Source organism: Lottia gigantea (genome assembly GCF_000327385.1).
Source record: "Lottia gigantea unplaced genomic scaffold LOTGIsca_17, whole genome shotgun sequence".
NCBI lineage: Eukaryota > Metazoa > Mollusca > Gastropoda > Lottiidae > Lottia > Lottia gigantea.
In genome coordinates, this window is record NW_008708133.1 from 2225201 (window position 1) to 2248277 (window position 23077).

At 33.1% G+C, this 23077-nt stretch overlaps 1 protein-coding gene across 1 annotated transcript; it reads left to right on the forward strand.

Moving 5' to 3' along the window:
• Positions 1-18078: 18078 nt before the first annotated feature.
• LOTGIDRAFT_158556 (hypothetical protein) lies at positions 18079-22245 on the forward strand (the record flags this gene model as incomplete). Its single annotated transcript, XM_009051709.1, has 2 exons — positions 18079-18093; positions 20926-22245. 2 exons carry the CDS (start codon positions 18079-18081, stop codon positions 22243-22245), a joined length of 1335 nt encoding a protein of 444 aa, XP_009049957.1.
• Positions 22246-23077: the final 832 nt, after the last annotated feature.

Genomic DNA, 23077 nt, shown 5'->3' on the forward strand with positions numbered 1-23077 from the left:
GATCCTAGATCAGTGCTTCAATGAGTGGGGACTTAAGTGGGTTAGGGCATGTTGCCCTGGGAATTTCATTTTAACGTATGTACTCTTGCATGCATTCTGAGATCCCACTGTAAGTCAACATACTCGCTTAATTAAAAAAGCTTCCAAATTAATGACAACGGGTAGATAATCAATACATCTTCTGCATACTGAAGGCAAAGAAGGATTCTTGATTTCCATTCCAAACCATTTCAGTAACAACCCATTTCCAGTTCCATTTCAGCAATAGTATCACACAAATTACATCTTTTCAATTTAAAGTTATTACGAACTGCGTATTATACCTTAAATTCAATAGCCACCTTTCTTGTATCACGGAATGCGGCGATTTCAAAAGATTTCACGCCAGACAATACAGCCAATCAGAGCCCTTGACAGAAAACCTATAAACTTTATGGTTAATGTTTACAGACTTTCGGTCGAGGACTCTGTATGGCTTAATTCGCTAACGTACAATCACAGTGTTCACAAACATCCTTAATACAAGGAAGGTGGCTATAGCAGTGAATTTATAAGACGAAGTTCGTATATTAGCTCGACATTGTGGGAATGCATAAACTATGAACCTGTAGACTTCTTATTTTAATTACTTAAAAGGATACACAAAATATATAGCAGGGCAACAAATAAAAGCATCTTTCCTTATCTAATTGCACAAAACTTATGTTTGCGACTGGAGTGGCCAACAACTTTCAAAATAGCTATGGCAGGCTGGAAGATAGGATAGATTATTCGGTCTAAATTTATGGTAACATTTTTTATTATGACAGTAGAAATTTGCGTGTTATAACTCAACATTTTATATAATCACGATTTTTTGTAAAATTGTAAGATTTCGCAACCTTTCCTGAAACAAAGAAGAGTATCGGTTTTATATTTATATCTCATTATTATCAAATATATAGAGTCAACACAACAAAAGAAAAGGACAGAAAAGTGGACATGTTGAGTATAAGAATATCTTGATTTACACTTAACTCTTAATTAATATATCATATTGAGTGGCAGCCTTTCCTACAACAACAGACAATATTCGATGTCAGCTTTGCATAACAATTCAGATGACTTTGCAAGCATTTAAAATATAGAGATTCCGCCTTCAAATAACTATTTTTTTCATTCTTTAAGCTATATATATAATTGGAACATTGTTCAAGAATCATCATAATCAAACTAACGAAGAAATAAATTGTAGTTCATATAAGATTGTGTACGGCCCTCTTCCATTCATGTTTTTTGTCTCACCATCGTGAAATATACATTTTCAATATCTATAGAACGTTTCCTTCAATTTTTAAATGATACTTGCCAATTTAAAAAAAAAGTACGAATTGCAACCATACAAGAAATCAAGCGAGAAAAGCAAAACATGGTAACAGCATCTTGTTTAAAAAAATAAAACCGTTTGCCCTGTCGCTTATGTCAAAGTTGCATATTCCACGGGAATAATTTCTTGAGGTCTCTTTTCAGGGTTTCGAAAAGTTAATAAGGTATTCACCAAAATAGAAAACTTCTCGCTTCATGAATTTTATATATAGTTATTTTCACAGAATTTTTACAGACTCGTTAAATTGAATGAGCAAGAGTCTCTTTAAGCAAAATGATTGAATTAAAATAACGAAAGGTTTGATTCAGTATGAAAATCAATGTGGTAGAAAGTGGGAATTCAGTTAAACTGAGCTGGCTCCAAATTGGCTGGACGGGCAGACATCGTTTTGGCGCCCCCTATACAACGCGCCTTTTGTACAATCCGATATAAATAAAACATTAAAATACATATTCGTAAAAAGAACTTTTTATTTCCTTTACTACTTACGGTAGCTAAGACACATTATTTTTAATAAGAGCATAGAATCAGAATATTGCTAATAATTACTTTATATTGGCAGCCCATTTAGACAAAAGTCTAATTTTCAGGAGATCTCTCTAAACTACAAATTAAGTGCACATGAAATTTCTTGGTCTGTCATACCGAAAAGGCTTCCTTACTGAGCTACCATGGCGACGAAAAATTAACTCAGAGCGTTAGTGTACGGTTGGCACTGTTGTCGCAAATAATCGTCGCAGAGATCGCTACGGATTCGAGAATGTTTTTAGACTCTACCGTCATATCATCTTCACAACGCAATAAATATTTAGTACACCATTCATTTCATTTGAAATATTCAAGACAACAGAACATCTAGATCTTTTGAGTTTGCCGATTGAAAGCTAACATCTTGATGAACATGAAATTGAAAGTATTGAAAAGACGAAGTCCCTGAAAACACAGGCAAGCTAACTGGTTGGCCTGCAACTTGAGCAAAGTTTACATGATATCGCAGTTGCCATTCCTGTCAGCTCTTCGACACCTGAAATGGTCTCCGTCTTTTGAGAAGATTTTCTTGTCGTCAATAATATCGATTCATCTTGTTGGAGTCAATTCATCATGCTCTTTAAACAGTCTACTTTTGTTGTAGACCAATTATACCTTCTTTCCCGGAATTGTTGCTGTCGAAATGAAGGCCTTTCTTGACGCGGGTCTTCATCTAGACCATGGTTATCATGTTTCTGTTTTTGATTTTGTTGTTTGTCTGCGTTAGCCTTTTCAGTTGCAAGTACATTAAAGCTGCCCTATGGCTAGTTTTGTCGAATCCCGGTTCACGAGGTTGTATGGTAAAAGGACGATAATAAGACTACAGTTGCTACAGCTCTTCATGTCTAAAATGACTGTACAAATTGTTGGTGGCAATCCGATTGAGATATCCCACTTAGACTTAGAACCATTCAGCCAACCCTCGTGTCACCAGGAAGAACATTTATCATATCACCAGGATTATCAACAAGTACATTTGACGAGCTATTTGAGACCAATATTAGACTTATGACGATTAAGAGTTGCTGTTTAGAAATGAACTCTAAACCACAGACAAAAGAAATAGTTTAAACCATTAATATGGTATAAACATCTCTCATTGTTCTCTTGAGATTCTATTTTACTCAGACATCACGTCAAAATATGTTTTATGTAGATTTGGGCACCTTTTCTTTTTAACAGTAATGCTTTGATGAAATCTATGTAAAAGTCCACCCACTTGGTAGAAAAGTGTATGGGAAAGGTGGGATAATGATAACGAAAGTATCTTCAAGTAAACCTGATTATGATTACATCATCATGACGCTTTGAAACCCTTAATGACAATTTTACTCGAGGCAATCTATAATTATAGCATTATGGGTATCGGCTTACCGCACAGCTTAAAGCAGTAACTAAGATGATTTAAATGTCTTAATAAATGCAAAAAGCCAGTATTATAAGGGCAACTTGAGTAATAACGGTGTGCTGTTACGTTATATTAATGGTTTGGTTTAACATATACTATGTCGTTTATCAAAGTGAAATTTTAATAGTTGGTTAATAACCTTTGCGAACTTGTGTGGCCGGTTCTGGTTTTCAAAAGTTACAAGTATTATACAAGGGTACTGTTGGGTACCACTGATTTGTTATTGTAAAAATGTTGATACTATTTTATATAGAATATAATATAATATATATGTTTTCGAATCCCAATGAATAGACTCAAACTTTTCCTCGTTTAGTCTATTGCCACATAATCTTTAAGCATTGAACAATAAGTTTATAATTCAAGCCAAATGGTGTAGACTTTCTAATCTGGTAAATTTGTTTATGAAATTGTATGAACCAAGACCTACAGCGATTCAAATTAAAGGTAGCCTATAAGATCCACTCTACACATAAAAGGTCAGAAAACATCATTTGAATTTCCTTAGGACCGATCGATAACATCAGGTAGTGTAGAAGATAGAAAAGGGAGCATCAACAATAAAATGTAACTTCTTGTAACGATTTGCATTTTCAGTACACGTATTTCTGAAATATATTGAACTATCCAAACAATCGTCCTTTAAATATGCAAAGGAAGGGAGCAGTGAACATTAACTGACAGATTGTCGTATTGTCATAGAACTTTGTAGGTCCATAGAGCACGTCGGATTAGGCTATACGTCAATATACACGACTAGAAATCCTGTACTGTATCATTGATCAATGAGCTTAAACATCTTTCATAACATCAACATATGCTCCATACGCTAATATCGCTTCTCTGAACCTAGTATCGACACTAATACTACTATTTCTATATAGCTCGATATAGTATCGGTTAGGAAATTGGACATTAAGTGGACAATATTCTTATCACAATTCCAGGATCAGACGACAGAATGCTGTTCTAATTGTCAATTTATATTTAAAACAAGAGACTTCGTTCTTTGAGGTAAGTCTTTTTATATATTTAACGAGGAAATTAACGCCATTTCAAATTATTTTTACAGTCATATTTTAACATTTTAAATGTTAACAGTTACAAATGTCTTCCTACGGCGTAATATACAGGCTTCATTTGGAATTGGTTAGTTTATAGTATTTGTAAAGACATTACGTAAAAAGGGGAAAAACAATTTTTTTTATCAAAGGTAAGCTATAAAGAGAACATTTTGCAGTATTCTTTTTTCCACACTTTTCTTAGAGCATTTTTGGCAGGTTGTTTTTTTTTTTTGTGGAAATTTTATGTTCATTTTTAGAAATTGCCAATTGAGTCAGTTTTTTTGACAGACATTTAGAACTTAGACGATTTCTTTTCGTCAGATTGCTGTAAAAACTTTAATGGATATAAGATAACAGAATGATGATGTTTTAACTCGTAACAAGCGTGAACGTTTACGATTTACGATTATCCAACACCAAAACAATATGATCAAGTAAAATTACGAAGCCGGATGTAGGATTTATAAACCTGGTCACAGAATGGCACAAGATGTTCCAATTACTTGGTCATGCCCATTGCCCAACCAGGCTGCAGTAACGAGTTTATTTTATACATAATTATTATACGTTATGACATCAAAGGGATAAAGTTGTCTAATATTTACTGAGAACAGATAGAGCTTAAAGGGTAGTCTGATTTTTTAAGGTTGGGAAATTTAGGAGCTCAAATTAAGTAAACTATAAACAGACATCTAGAGAAGTGTATCCCTTACCTTATTTGAAAGTTTTAACCAAAACTATTAAGAAGGTTAACGTAAATCTATTACAGTATCTGCGTATGTTTGTTAATGTTAGAAAAACTAGTGTGTTAAGCAAAATTAACGCAAATTATGGAGGAATACATCTCCTATACATTCTGAAGGTTTCATCTAAAAACACGGAACCGTTAAAATGTCCAACACCAAAACAAGTTTAAACTTTTATTCAAAAATAAGTTGCTAACACTCTCTGTTTTTAAATCACCCTTTATTCAAAATTATTTTATTGAAAATCGAACATGAATATGGTAGAATTCTAAGAGTGGCTTGATTTGTACAAGGCATGCAGGACTCACTATTTCAAAAAACAATTATTCATAGCTTGCTGATAATGACTGTTGAGAGGAACTAATTGTGATGAAGGAGAAATGACAAGCTTTAGCAAACAGAAAATGTTTACCCTTTCGAACGATTTTTGTTAGATCATTATTTCCAATAATAATACACAAAATTAGATTTTACATCAGCGTGTTAGTCATGTTACTTTATTCTATATTTCACACCCAATATACAACGATCCACATACCAAACCTGATTCTATATTTTATAACAAGTCTATACCAAACCTGATTCTTACCAAACCTAATTCTATATTTTATAACAAGTCTATACCAAACCTGATTCTATATATTTATTAACAAGTCTATACCAAACCTGATTCTTACCAAACCTAATTCTATATTTTAAAACAAGTCTATACCAAACTGGATTCTATATTTTATATCAAGTCTATACCAAACCTGATTCTTACCAAACCCAATTCTATATTTTTAAACAAGTCTATATCAAACCTGATTCTAAATTTTATAACAAGTCTTCACCAACCTGATTCTATATTTTTAAACAAGTCTCTACCAAACCTGATTCTATATTTTATAACAAGTCTATACCAAACCTGATTCTATAAATTATATCAGGTCTTTACCAAACCTGATTCTATATTTTTAAACAAGTCTCTACCAAACCTGGTTCTATATTTTATAACAAGTCTATACCAAACCTGATTTTATAATTTAAAACAAGTCTATACCAAACCGGATTCTATATTTTATATCAAGTCTATACCAAACCCGATTCTTACCAAACCCAATTCTATATTTTTAAACAAGTCTATATCAAACCTGATTCTAAATTTTATAACAAGTCTTCACCAACCTGATTCTATATTTTTAAACAAGTCTCTACCAAACCTTATTCTATATTTTATAACAAGTCTATACCAAACCTGATTCTATAAATTATATCAGGTCTTTACCAAACCTGATTCTATATTTTTAAACAAGTCTCTACCAAACCTGATTCTATATTTTATAACAAGTCTATACCAAACCTGATTTTATAATTTAAAACAAGTCTATACCAAACCGGATTCTATATTTTATATCAAGTCTATACCAAACCTGATTCTTACCAAACCCAATTCTATGTTTTATGACAAGTCTACCAAACCTGATTCTATATTTTTAAACAAGTCTATATCAAACCTGATTCTAAATTTTATAAAAAGTCTTGACCAAACCTGATTCTATATTTTTAAACAAGTCTCTACCAAACCTGATTCTTTAATTTACAAGTCTATACCAAACATGATTCTATAATTTATAACAAGGTCTTTACCAAACCTGATTCTAAATTTTTAAACAAGTCTCTACCAAACCTGATTCTATATTTTATAACAAGTCTATACCAAACATGATTTTATAATTTACAAGTCTTTACCAAACCTGATTCTATATTTTTAAACATGTCTTTACCAAACCTGATTCTATATTTTATAACAAGTCTATACCAAACATGATTTTATAATTTACAAGTCTTTACCAAACCTGATTCTATATTTTAAAACAAGTCTATACCAAACCTGATTCTATATTTTATAACAAGTCTATACCAAACCTGATTCTATATTTTATAACAAGTCTATACCAAACCTGATTCTATATTTTATAACAAGTCTATACCAAACCTGACTTTATATTTTAAAACAAGTCTCTGTATGTGTGTTTGGAGCGTATATTGACGTCAACCATGTCCGTACGTCCACAATAGCCCGTAAACAATAACTGACAGAAGCCTATTAGAAATTAAAAAATCTGCCTTTGTTCTTCAAAATGCGGTCAATTTCTAGCTCGTAAACAGTTAAGAAAGCATAATTTTGCAAATGACAAACCCAGCCTCCCCAAAACAAAAGTACCCCCTCCCCCGCAAAAAGTCAGTATGAGTTATTCTCTTGTTTTCGAAAACGCTTTCAAATTTAGCTCTAAAACACTAAAAGGCATGATTCTTGCTGGATTTTGACAATACTTGGTTTTATTATTCAGTCCCGCGCTGAAGATTGAATATTTGCCTTCTAAAGTGTTCACGAGCTAAAAATTGAACACGTTTTAAAGAACAAGGGCAATAACTCATACTCAATATTATTCAGTATCGCCCTAAAGAGTTCAAAAGAAGTGTATGACTTTTTATATTCAAAATCAAAGCTGCCAGTGGGCGTATATAACCTTGTCTGGCAAGCTATCTTTGAAAAGAAGAATTTGTGTTATGTGCATGACTTGCTTACTTTATTGTTGACTGTAGAGCGAAGAGCTATACCAGGATTGTAGGAGGTTGGTGGTGGTAGATAAACAAATTTGTTACAAATATGGATTGTAAAGAGTGTTTAAAGCGTTTAAATAAAAGGAAGGCAATCCCTTGAATACCATCTTGTCGTTGCACAACAGAATGTTGCAATTGGAGTCTGTTGCTATGCGGACGTATTTGACGGTGTGTATGTTTCGAGTCTTCGTTAGACGAACGTTTCTCTTATTATTCCTTTATCATCTTTTCATATCTGTAACTATTGTTGTTGTGTTGTTTTTCCTTGATAGTAATCTTTTTTTCGTTACATGGATGTAATTTGATATACTATAAGAAAATGAGTTATCTGTCAATTTGTCATAAATATTGAATTATCTGATTTTGAATTTCATGAATAATTTATGATGTGCAATAAGTAGTATGTTACACTTCAGGTGTAATTCTCCAGTCCCAGGCTAATTAATCATATCTAGGACAATATGCCACCAATCAATACTCTAGGCCTATGCCTAGCGTAAAAATTTTTCCTATTCCTGTATAATACTTCGATTTTTCTAATATCGTATCCTCATCGACATTAAGAAATGTCTTCAGTATATATATAATATATTCCGGTATGAACTTTTTCACTTGCTCTGTTCTTGAGGTCCAAGTGAGAAATAAACAATGATTAGGCACACCGTGGAACACAAAACAACTAATTTATAATTTGAAATACGGGTTCATTTAGTAAAAAATAAATTCCGCTCTCTGAAAAGATCACTAAGCAAAATCAATACGCCTCCATGGGAATGATATGAAGCGAAATATTTTGTTGATAGTCGATGCCATCTTGGGAATTTGTTCCAGTATGCTTTCTCATTCCTGTAATGACGACACTGTGAGGTATAATGGACTAAGCTAATTAGGTCTCGTCACCTTTTCAATACAAACATTGTCTGTTCATTTCCATAAATCTAATTATCAGTTTCCACCATATATTGCGTTAAAGACATCTCCTCCGACACGACCTATATTAACATTCCCATGAATGATAACATTAAAGATGTAGAACCTATGGTCAGGCGTTATTGTTCACGATTACATGCAGTTTAACGGCAAATAGCTTCTCCTGATTTACATACTTGACAACCTAACCATCTTTTATTATTTCATCCGTTACTCTTTGTCCAGATCAATCTTCATTTTAATAGTGTAATTTTTGTTATCTACGTGTAATACAATTGTGCTACTTTCGTGTTATCATGTCGCATATATCTATATTGTAACATAAAAAATAACAACATTTATTTTATCACCATGTTGGATTAATCGGAAAATTGCATTAGTCTGGTTACAGTATTCGTTTCTTCTCCTGGAGATTTATTAGATTTAATATGCTACGTAGAAATTGTTTGGATCAAATTAAATTTTTCGCATTTTGATGTAGAACTAATGTATCTTTTTGCATGATTATAATATTAAAAAGCGATGGTAGATAAATTATTATTTGATATTGATTTTACACTCCTCATGGCAATTAAATGAGGCCATTTTGGTCATATTTATGTATAATATTCGCTATCTGTCATTACAAAAATCCGATACAATAATTTTGTATGGTAACTAAATTCTGATTTACCATTAATTTGTTAAAGCTAGAGTCGGTTTTGATCGATTTTAAGCGTTGCTGGTCACTTTTCCTCTTCTCGACCATTCAAACCTCATCAATTTGTGATATTGAATTCCATGTAGCTACTAATGTGTAGCCAACATATCCATTAGGCCTGCTTTGGTAATTGCTCAGATTGTGGTCATAATCTAATTTAATTAGCTGTATGTTTTCGAGGTAAAGATTCACTAAGAAAAATAGCGGTGGGCGTAGCTAGAAAGGCGGTATACCAGGACACTTTTATGTGTTTGTACAATACATTTGAGTGAAGAGCGAAGAGGTTCCTAAAAAGCAGGTAATCTAGCCTGTTGTTAGATTATAGGTACAAAGGTGGGCAGCTTGGGCTGGATCAGAATCGATGAAGAGTTTCGTCCCTTTTCAGTTCGCCCCATTCAAATTCGTCTCTTCCTTTTTAGAAATTAATTCATTATAAATTGTGCTTGGTCTTATTTCATTTTTGGTCCCGTGTGCAATTTGGTACTGTGGCAGTTGGAATTTGATAAAGAGTAGGCTGGAATATTGCTGCCTTGGCAAAATTTCCAAACCATAAACAAAATTAAAATATGTAAATGTTAGACGGCTGTGTACGAAGATTTTAAGCAACCAGTCCACGCCACCTTCGTCGAAGCTGTACAGCTAACTCCTGGTATAAGGGTAGTGGCTGACTGTAGCTGAGGCTCGTATTGTGATTACTAGAGTGGGCTTCTGATTTATTTGCCCACATTTCCGTCAAAAATATAGGTTTACATTCTTTCCAGCGTGATGGTACCCATTTTCCGGCAAGGTTTTGAATTAAGCGCAACTCCTGCTAAATCTCCAACCAAATTTGTTATTAAATTCGTGTGAAATTATATTGTAAGAAACTTAATTTTCCTGAACCAGTACCAGAAGCATTTTGAATGCGTGAAAACTTATTAAGTAACTTTCATGCTGAATCGTTTAATGTCTGCTTACCAGGTTTTTGCACTCATCTGCAAGGAAGGTACACATGTTCATCCCTCATGTTGACTAAGCTGGCTTTGGGATATGATTTGATATTGAGCTTTAGAAATTTGATTATGGAGTACAACTTTATCAGAAGAACACTTCAGAACACGAAGATCGTTGTTTCAAATAAAGACATACTGACAATGAACTCCCAATCTTTTGAATCTTTAATTCATTTAATCAGCATTAAATTTCGTTTCATGCATGTGACATCCCTTTATGAATCGGTAGTTATATTTCGATTCATGTGTTTCTTTTTGATTTTTCAACTGTAGATTGCAGTTTGGATACGTACAGTAAGCTGTTGCCCTTAACATTTCAATGCGGAACTATTTGGTGTTGAACAGTAATATTATGTCATATATGATCGATACTAATTTCTAGACTTACATCATGCTAAATTTTCTTCTTATCATTTGAAAATTACATTATCAGGTTGTTGAGATGTACTTCCGGTCTTCTAAAGTACCTCTTGATCCCCAACAGACCTACTCACTTGTCGTACTTTAGTCATCTGAACATCCACTTCCTGTCAACCTAATTCTATTTCCTGTTATTACTTGGTACTGACTTTGTCTGTTAGACCAAAAACTATCTTAATTATAGTCTGTCTGATGATCTACTGGACCTGTAAGTGTCAAACTTTAAGATAAGTAAGAGAAATAAATTTATGGCCTCTTAGAAAAGAAATGTTTCGGAAACATTGCTTCCAACGAGAATAAAAGTAATAGTTTCGAAAACGCAATTGACACGCCCTAACATCGATTACGGGTCTAAAATGTTACTGCTGTAATTCATAAGATCAATTGAATTATGTGTATTTTTTAGGATAAGTACGCTGTAGTTCGAAAAAACGCATTAATTAACATTGAAGCAAGCTTTTCGATTTTGGATAACTGCAATCAATTATAAAATGTGCGTTATATAACTTTTTCATCAGAGATAAGTAGGCCTACAACGATAATAGTCTATTATTGTTGTATAATTTGAGATAAATAAAAAATCATGTTGACATTTTTAAAAACCACTTATCGTGATATCTGTAGGATAAGATTATGTCGGAATAATTTTGTCATAAATATGTTTATGTATGATATTGCCCCAGCTATGTACTAAATGGGTTAAGTTCCATGTCATTTCATCAAATATACGTAATGAGCTTTCGATATCATGTTACAGAGAAACTAGACTGATTTCTAATTCTAATATTATAGTTCATGTCCAATTCTCTGCTAACTTACCTTATTTCTCTGTGACAGAAGAACTCATTCTTCTTCAATGGTGTTTGCCCCATTGTGCGGACTTCCATGCATGTGTCATATATCCAGTAAATATTTCGAAAATAAGATTGAATCAGGTGTTTTTCTAAAATCGAAAAATCGCTGCGGGTAGTTTACATTGTAATTTATTTGTAGATATGATCACGATGTTGAACAAAATACTCAACTTAGACTAATTAGAACTGAAACTCTTTAGTATGACACACTGATAATGTATTATTAATATTACAAGTGTCAGTATAACCTAAACTCTGACTTAAATCACGATATTTTAAGAACAATATCTAATCAAACTATAATCTGTAATCATAATTAGCAAATGTTTTCATCATAAGATTAATGAGAATCGACATTTTCCAGTAAATTAAAACTTCTTACGTAGTTGGCCTAACTGTACCAATTGATCTTGATAACGTGATAAATGTGTATCTGTTCATTTCTTTGAAGATTTGTTATAATAACGGGAGAAAAACGTGGAAATGTCATGCTTAAAATTGCATAACTTGACACAGATATTGGTGTCATTTCATGAGCATCTGCCTGGGGCCATATAATGTAGCTGAGAGAAATAATTGTGCTCCAGCGATTAGTACAGAATGCTTAATGTGTAAACGATTAGCCCTCGTGTCGGTAATAACAGACACACACAATGCAAGAGTTACCTTATGTAAGCAAACTCGAGGCATGTAGAGTTTAACCTTTACTTGATTAACGGTGTTTTAATTGACAGAATGTATCTCACGACTTTCACATTCTCATGTTTTGCAGAATGTGTTTTCACAGACTATACTTATTACGTAGGAAATATTCAATATTATAACATTCGTTATTTCAGACAGATTTAGTATTTTTTATTCAAAATGAAGTAGATTAAGACATGTTCGTGACAACTGAATAATATTATTCCATATCATTGCACTTTCGTTTAGAAATATAAAACAATTTTGAGGAGAAAATAACATAATATAATGTTTACATTGAAAAGCGATATCAATATTTTTACATGTGCCTGTTTAATCTGAATGCTGTACTCACAAGCTATAAATGTAGTTACATTCAATGCCTATACCGAGCATTTTTGTCCCTAGTAAGGGAGATCGTTTAAACACTAACAGTTCCTATGATAGTAGATAATAACAAGTTTCAGGTTTATATATTTTGAAATTTCTAGAGTATAAAACGATTCTGATAATCGTATCTACTCATGATTGGTTAACATCCATAAAACATAACATGATTAGTTCTTCAATACGCATGTTGGTATCTTAATAGTTGGATTGATAATGTATCGTTTATATGATACTTGAAAATGCTGTAAAATGTATGACCATTGCTCTGGTATTTAATCAAACACCGTCATAATCTGATCAAATTTGTAAGGAATTACAGGGACCACCTGTAAACGTCAGAGGGGGACGTTGCAAGAAAGAAGAAGCTAGAAATATCTCAATACACATAGCAATACATACTTCTTTTGAATCTGTATAACAACGTAAAATAATCATGAGCTCCCCAAATCTTGCACGAGTCCAATTTATCGTATATGTCTAAAATAAAAATGACACGAATGGAGCTTCCTCCCTTTCTAAGCTAGTGGAGATGGGCAGCGAGAGGTCGATCATTAATAAGATATAATGTTCTCGCTATATAAAATATCACAATTTGAGATTGGTGCTCTGCTATTATATCACCTGGTGAGGGAGGGTTGTTATTTGGTTGAGTTATATATATGAAGATAGCTTGCGAGGCAAGGTAATATAAGCCCACTGGCAGCTTTGATTTTGAATAAAAATATTAGACAGTACAGTAACAATTAAAATATTACGAAGTTTCATCAAAAACTATCAAGAATTGGACCTTCTAGAGTGTTAACAGGCTACAACTTAAGAACAAGGGCAATAACTCATACTTGATATTTTTCTATTTTTCTGATTTTCGATAGAGCCCATGCTTGGGTGATTACAAACACTCACACTAAGTTTGGTCAAAATCCATCAAGAATTGTGCCTTCTAGAATGTTTAGTGCTACAAATTGAACGCATTTTCAAGAACAAGGGAAAAGATAGCTTGCGTTGCAAGGTAACATACGCCCACTGGCAGCTGTCAGAAAAAATAAAACAGTCTTTAGTGACTAAAGTAGGAATTTTCTCATATTGAAGAAATTATTCATGCTGAATAATTCCACAAAATTTTTTAAAATCAATATCAACAACCCAAATACAACAAACAATTAAATCACACAGTTCTAATCAAGCGCAAAAAACAACTTTTGACGCGTGTCAAGGGCAATAACTCAAAAAATGTTCATTAAAAATATCTCTTGTTAGAACTTGTCCGAGATCTTATCAATTCCAATGATCACACCAAGTTTCATCAGAATCGGTTGAAAACTGTAGCTTCTATTGTGCTCACAAACAAATTTTGACGCGTTTTTACAAATCAAGGGCAATAACTCAAAAACCGTTCATCAAAATTGCATCAAGTTGGAACTTGTCCGAGATCTTATCAATTTCAATGATCACAACAAGTTTCATCAGAATCGGTTGAAAAATGTAGCTTCTGTTGTGCTCACGAACAAATTTTGACGCGTTTTTACAAAGTCAAGGACAATAACTTGAAAACCTTTCATCAAAATTGCATCAAGTTAGAACTTATCCGAGATCTTATCAATTCCAATGATCACAGCAAGTTTCATCAGAATCGGTTAAAACTGTAGCGTCAATCCTGCTCACAAACTATTTTTAACAAATTTCGACGCATTTTAACAAGGTCAAGGGCAATAACTCAAATACCGTTCATCGAAAATGCGTCAAGTTAGAACTTGTCCGAGATCTTATCAATTCCAATGATCACACCAAGTTTCATCAGAATCGGTTGAAAACTGTAGCTTCAATCATGCTCACGAACTATTTTAACAAATTTTGACGCGTTTTTACAAAGTCAAGTGCAATAACTCAAAAACCGTTCATTGAAAATGCGTCAAATTAGAACTTGTCCGAGATCTTATCAATTGCAATGATCACACCAAGTTTCATCAGAATCGGTTGAAAACTGTAGCGTCAATCCTGCTCACGAACTACTTTTAACAAATTTCAACACTTTTTAACAAAGTCAAGGGCAATAACTCAAAAACTGTTCATCTAAAATGCGTCAAGTTAGAACTTGTCCGAGATCTTATCAATTCAAATGATCACACCAAGTTTCATCAGAATCGGTTGAAAACTGTAGCTTCAATCCTGCTCACAAACTATTTTTAACAAATTTCAACGCGTTTTAACAAAGTCAAGGGCAATAACTCAAAAACCGTTCATCGAAAAAGCGTCAAGTTAGAACTTGTCCGAGATCTTATGAATTCCAATGATCACACCAAGTTTCATCAGAATCGGATGAAAACTGTAGCTTCAATCCTGCTCACAAACTATTTTTAACAAATTTCGACGCGTTTTAACATTTTCATCGAAAATATGTCAAATTCGAACTTGACCGAGATCTTATCAATCTAAAGCATCACACCAAGTTTTATCAAAATCAGATAAAAACTGTAGTCTCTACAGTGCTCACAAGAAATGTTGACGGACGGACCGACGGACAGGGGCGACGACAATATACGATTCATGTGGGCGTATAAAAACGGATACTAATTATTTTTCGACTTTTCTAATTTTCAATACAGATCATCCTTGGGTGATAAAAAACATTCACACCAACTTCTGTCAAAAGCTGTCAAGAATTGTGCCTTCTAGAGTGTTTACGTGATAATAATTGAACGCATATTCAAGAACACTGCAATAACTAATACTTAATATTTTGCGATTTTTCTGATTTTCAATAGGGTTCATCCTTGGGTGATAACAAACATTCACACCAAGTTTCATCAAAATCTGTCAAGAATTGAACCGTCTTGAGTGTTTACAAGCAAAAATTGAACGAGTTTTCAAGAACAAGGGCAATAACCCATACTAATTATTTTGCGATTTTTCTGATTTTCAATAGGGTTCATCCTTGGGTGATAACAAACATTCACACCAAGTTTCGTCAAAATCTGTCAAGAATTGAACCGTCTTGAGTGTTTACAAGCAAAAATTGAACGTGTTTTCAAGAACAAGGGCAATAACCCATACTAATTATTTTGCGATTTTTCTGATTTTCAATAGGGTTCATCCTTGGGTGATTACAAACAACCATACCAAGTTTTGTCGAAATCAGTCAAGAAATGTGCCTTGTAGAGTGTTTACGAGCAATATACGTCCCCAATTTCAAATGGGCGTATAAAAATTATCTATATACAATATATTCTCCAAGGGAATTAAGTGTAGCTATCTGTAGCATTTTTCTAAAGGAGTATAGTCGCATTATTTTGTGATGAGGTAAATGATTAGGAAGTTGCAGATTCCCTTGACATAATAATTTTTATGAGTTAATGGCGCATAACATTATTATTGCTGAAAGGATGTATGTCAATTATAAACCTGCTGTCTCCTCACAATGAAACACTAATGAGTTATTCGTTTCATAGCGTAGAGATCAAACACAAACTTCTAACATTTCATAACTTCCACCTTCTCATTATACTCTTGTTATTGAATAAGCTTAATGTATTTCATGATAAACTCACTATGGTGCTTTCTCACATTTACTAATGGTCAATTACCTGCGCAATGTGCTCAATACCTCTTCATACATCTTATATATTCTCATTATGCAATGAAATTTTTTTTTAGGTTACTATTGAGCTACAATGTATGTCATTAACCACTGAATTCGGCTTGATAAGAATTATGTTTGAAATGTTTGAGTATAATTATGAAACCTGGAGCTGCTTTGGCTTTCAACCAACGTTAATATACTTTGGTTTGGTTTGTCACATGTTTCTGTCATCGCAAAATAATATTTGATTTAGGTTATGTTTAATTGTTGTTCTTATATAGTGATGGATATAACAAAATCAATAGATTGGCTTTCAAATTATAGTCTTTCCTCTTGACTGTATAGTTTGAAAAACCTATTTCAGCACGAACATATCAAGAGCTACAAGAATCTATATTCCCTTTTATAATCACATTGAATTTGTCACTCGTCGATTGTTGACATTTGAATGCAATCATTTGTCCTTGGGAAAGTGAAGAGGCAACAATTATACAATAGCAAAAAATAACCTCTTGACATAAGGCTGTGAGACAATGGCCATAGGCTGTATCGGAGAGTTTGCTTATCATGAGGAAATGTTCGTGATAATCAATTAATGGCAAAAATTGGTTTACCAACACACTGTTAACAATAGTCGTCCTCATAACCTATAGTATAATTCAATGTGAATTATTATCATACAAAAGACAATGTTTCGTTTATTCATTGTTCCAAATATTCTGTATTAGGACTTAATTGTTCCGTACAACGTTAAAAGTAGGTCTCCACGTGTCAATCCTGACTATTATACCTTTAGCCTAGTTCTGTATAATAATTGAAATCCGTCCTGATAATATTTTAGCAAACAAACTTAACCATTGTATTATGTTATTGGGACTATACAATTTTGCTGACTTGATTATTCAGTTTATTTACTGTTATAATCGAGATTAACAGGTTTTGTATACAGATATATATGGACAAATACAATCCTCTCAGTAATTACCAATCTAAACTAAAATATCGAATTGCAATTATGTCGACTAGGACTCGATTTCACTACATAGTCCCTTTTCTTATTTTAAACACTTTCGTCAACTGTTCTGAAAGGTCTGGATGCCCCCCTCGTAGCCCTGAAGGCTAGTTTTTCGGGCAAGGCATTAGGAATTTTTTTCTTTGAACGGCCCGATTTTTTTTTTTTTTGGAATTTAAAAATGAAATCATATCTTTGCCCTAATATCCTATACTATAACTTTATTTTTTTTAAATTGATAGCCCGATTGTATTCTATAATTATTTCATAATTCATATTATTTAAGGATCGAAATCACTGCCCGAATGTCATTCGTATGATTATATTTTACATATTTCAAAAATTAGATTAGAACTTTTTTTACACAATCAAAAAAAGGCAATTTGGGCACAGATTTCAATTTTTTTCAATAAATATTGTATGACATACAATATTTGTTAAAAATGAAATCTGTGCCCGAATTGTCTTAAATTAAGATAGTTCGGTAAGGTTTCACCTAACAAGTTAACAACAATAACAATAGTGTTTCTCTCGAGGAGTTTGCAAAACTCTCATAACTAAGTTAGAAAATCGGGCAACCTCAGATATCTCTCCCCCACCCTCACCCCCCGGGGACGTAAACCTGGCTTCGCCACTGAAGACGTGAAACAAAACATTTTTTTAAATTTTATAACCAGCATTTGCAGCAGGTTGACATTTAATTATAGATTTCTGCTATTGCAATTGTTGGTAGTGAAAAGTTCAAGATATTCTACGATCATAATAACGTTTTTTTTAACGCAATATCAGAGTATCATGTAATGGATGTGATTGAGGTATATTGTATTGATTTATGTTTAAAAAAATAATACATAAGAAGGATAGTATAAAATCATTCCATCAAATCCGACAGCTGATAAAATTGGATTCAAGTTGGTTATGGTCATGGAACCTTATTTAGAGTGTTAAGGTTGAACAAATGATGCCTCTGTGATTAATGTTTCGGTGGAAGAAGACTGCCTGTAGTATGTTGTTATTCGAAGTGTTATATACGTTGCCTGTATTTTACATATTTATTTAAGAAAATACTCAAAATGCCCTTTGAAATAATTCAGCATTATATACTCTGGTCACGTACAGCAAATATTTTAATACCATTGTCAGATTTCATACGTTCCAAGACACGATATGCAAAAACCATGTTAGCAATTAATAAAAGACCTGTCATGATAGGCCTACACAGAACAGCAATATTTTATTTTCTCAGTCCATGCTACCGAACCATAAGACATGTTTTTGCTGTAGGAAGATGTTTATTGGCGTAATGGAGTCTCAATAATATTAATCTAGACAAATTCTTTATAATCCTTTTTATCTACAACGTATTAGTTTATCTGAAGACTTCTAAATGCAAAAGGAAATTGGAAAAGGTCGAAAGAATATAGCTTAAGAAATCGTATCAATTTATTTCTGTCTGCCCTGACAATCATTTGTCTAGAAACCTTAGGATGATCTTTTCATTTTCTTTGAATTAAACTTATCGTTTTTTCTTTGCAGACTATAATTTGTTAATTTGACCTATATTCACAAAATAATTTGATTATAAAATAAATGAAATTTATTGCGGCAATGTTTCACAATTTTTATTTAGTAGCTGGATTCAGATGCGCAAAACTACGGTATATAAGGCATTTATATAACATACATTATCCAAGTATTATAATATATAATATTACAACATTATATTTTATAGAACGGATCCTGACATGTAACATTATCTCTAAAGTGATTTATTCTTAGACTGGCGGTTGCAATCTCATTGAATGCAGGTCTAAATTTTTTTGTGGAAGGATCCAATTGCCATCTAATCCATAGTTTTATGCATCGAGAGTCACAACCAGCGTGCTTTTTATACGCCCACATGAATATGTGGTCGTATATTGTCGTCTCCCCTGTCCGTCGGTCCGTCCGTCGGTCCGTCCGTCAACATTTCTTGTGAGCACTATAGAGACTCCAGTTTATATCTGATTTTGATAAAATTTGGTGTGATGCTTTAGATTGATAAGATCTCGGTCAAGTTCGAATTTGACATATTTTCGATGAACGTTTTTTGAGATATTGCCCTTGACTTAGAACGCCTTGAAATTTGTTAAAAATTGTTCGTGAGCAGGATTGAAGCTACAGTTTTAATCCGATTCTGATGAAACTTGGTGTGATCATCGGAATTCATAAGATCTCGGACAAGTTCTAACTTGACGCATTTTCGATGAACGGTTTTTGAGTTATTGCCCTTGACTTTGTTAAAACGCGTCGAAATTTGTTAAAAATAGTTCGTGAGCAGGATTGAAGCTACAGTTTTCAACCGATTCTGATGAAACTTGGTGTGATCTTTGGAATTGAAAAGATCTGGGACAAGTTCTAACTTGATGCATTTTCGATAAACGGTTTTTGAGTTATTGCCCTTGACTTTGTTAAAACGCGTCGAAATTTGTTTAAAATAGTTCGTGAGCAGGATTGAAGCTACAGTTTTCAACCGATTCTGATGAAACTTGGTGTGATCATTGGAATTGATACGATCTCGGACAAGTTCTAACTTGACGCATTTTTGATGAACGGTTTTTGAGTTATTGCCCTTGACTTTGTAAAAACACGTCAAAATTTGTTAAAAATAGTTTGTGAGCAGGATTGAAGCTACAGATTTCAACTGATTCTGATGAAACTTGGTGTGATCATTGGAATTGATAAGATCTCGGACAAGTTCTAACTTGACGCATTTTCGATGAACAATTTTTTGAGTTATTGCCCTTGACTTTGTTAAAACGTGTTGAAATTGGTTAAAAATAGTTCGTGAGCAGGATTGAAGCTACAGTTTTTAACCGATTCTGATGAAACTTGATGTGATCGTTGAAATTGATAAGATTTCGGACAAGTTCTAACTTGGCGCATTTTCGATGAAATGTTTTTGAGTTATTGCCATTAACTTACGAAATACGCGTCAAAATTTGTTTGTCAGCACAATAGAAGCTACAGTTTTCAGCCGATTTTGATGAAACTTGGTGTGATCATTGAAATTGATAAGATCTCGACAAGTTCTAACGAGATATTTTTGATGAACCTTTTTTTAGTTATTGCCCTTGACTTTGTAAACACGCGTCAAAAGTTGTTTTTTGCCCTTGATTAGAGCTGTGTGATTTAATTGTTTGTTGTATTTGGGTTATTGATATTGATTTTTAAAAAATTTGTGGAATTATTCAGCATAAATAATTTCTTCAATATGAGAAAATTCGTACTTTAGTCACTAAAGACTGTTTTATCATTTCTGACAGCTGCCAGTGGGTCGCATCGCAAGCTATTTTTTTACATGGAATTTTCATTTTCAAAAAGTAGAGTATGCGACAACTGCTTTACCTTTACAAAAATTATCCTTTGGGAACAGATTTATCAATTTCTATAAACATTTTATAATCATTCTTGTTCTGTCCATCAATGTTAATAATGATAGTAATCATTGTTTAACGGAGAAAACAAAGAATAAATGGAATGAGACATCTACACATGAATTCTAATCAGACTTTGGACAATTGATATAGTGATGACTAAATATTTTTCTGAATAAAAATGAAATAATATTATCCATGCCATTAATTGTTTTTCTTTCTATATTTCAGGTTGACGGTATTAGATGTTGTAATTCAATGGCTGTAACCATGTTTAATAATACCTTTCTTCATTATTCACCAAGTCTCAACACGGAAACATTAACTCTGACTATCATGTTATCAATATTTGCCATTTTGGGATCCATTGGAAATTCTTTGGCCACGTTCGTTTTTTATAAAGTTAGAGACAAAACGACAGCACAAATATTTATTTTATACATGTCTGTTATTGATTTATTTACATGTACAGTTATTATTCCATTTACTGTGGTCGTAGAATACCTGCGTTACGACGTCAGGTTTGACGGAATCTGTAAACTGTATCAGTTCCTTATTACATCCAAAGTGCCATTATCAGCATTTATCATGGTCGCAATTGCCTTTGATCGTTATTTTTGCATCTGTCATCCATTGCGACGAATCGTGACCCCTTTCAGAATGAAAATGGTGATTTTGTGCCTCACAATATTTGCCTGTACTCTTGGCATTATCACATGTTTGTCTTATGGAGTATACAGAAGAGCCTCCATCCCAACATTGTCATTTTCGGATTCAAAGTTGGACGGAATCGGAAGCAAATTTATGGACTGGAGACCAATGGCTGACGAACCTGTATCTTCAGATGATGTCAGTCAGTCAGTAATGTCGTTTATTATGGAATATCTTAAGAAACGCAACGTAAGTCACACAGTTACATCATTGGGTGACCAGGACCAGGTTGTCTACATTGGAACATGTTTACCGAACAGTCTAGTGCTGGATTTAAACTTTCTATATGTGTATCAAAAAGTTTATTCTGTTCTTTTCGTCGTGTGCCTTGTCGTTGTAGCTATTCTTTATGGCTTAATCTTGAGGTTTATACAATTGAGAAGGTCTAAAAAACTTCAACAAAAATTAGTTTTGTGTACTTACATGAATGGAGAACAAGCTTTTGAAGGAACCAGGATGACTTTGTTGAACGGCAACGATGATGAACACCCACATCTGAAATCTAAGGATTCTCTTCATGAAGAAAATAATACGTTAAAAGTAGACCAAAATAAAAACAACGATATTCGTCGGACATCATCATTTATGTTCGATGCTGACAAGCTTCGTGATGAAACCCGAACAGCCAATATTAAAACAGCCATTATGTTGTTTACTGTAACTGTTGTGTTTGTCATTGCGTTTTTACCCGCGTGGTTAATGGCTCATAAATTTATTCCGCCTAATATTGTAATATTTTATATGTACTTTAGTTACAATGTCGCCAATCCATGTATTTATGCTTTTATGAACCCCGTGTTTCAGGAAACACTGAAAAAGATTTATCGTAGATCAAGTTAAAAGTATACAAAGTATGTTGTACAACGAGTGATTGTGTATTTATAGAAAACAGTTAACAGTAGTCTATGTGGATAAAATCTAATATTATCATTATCATAGACCGGAAGGCACCTAATTATTTAATTGAAAAGTTGGTAATCTATTGGAAGTTGCTGGTAATCGAAGTCTGTATTAAAACTATTATTTCATTAGTATATTGCGTGGTTTATATGGTACATTTATCATTTATTTTATAGATAAATATTTATCAAATGAAAATCAGCGTTTTACAACAAAAAAAAAACAATTTTTTTGCGGCAATTAATTTTGATACTTCCACCAGGGAAAGTAGTACTCTTTTGATACAGAAATGGCTTCATTGCTAATCACTTTATACTTTTCTACAGTCAAATGATTGTCCGTTCCGGGATGCTAAAAAAGTCAATTGATCTCCAGTGGATGATGTTGAAGTAGTCAATGATACACAACGTACTAAGGACTAACTATATTGCTTTTAATCTTGATCAAAAGAAGGCTGTATTACTGGATCTTTCAGATCTGAGTATTGCATTTGACAAGATTGAACAATAACTGATTATTTCGCGTCTGAAACAAAGATTTGGAATAAACGGTTGTTTCTTGGATTAGTTCTGCCCATACATTATAGGATTAACTTTAAAATACTTTCCCTGACCTATTCCATATCCGATTCGCCAATTAATTTAAAATATTTCTTCAACAATATAAACCATCTCGATCGCTCCGAACACAAAATAATCAAGTTCCAACAAATCCGATATCGAAAATTGGAGAAAAGCAGTATCCTTTCTTTGGAATAAATTAATACCATAAA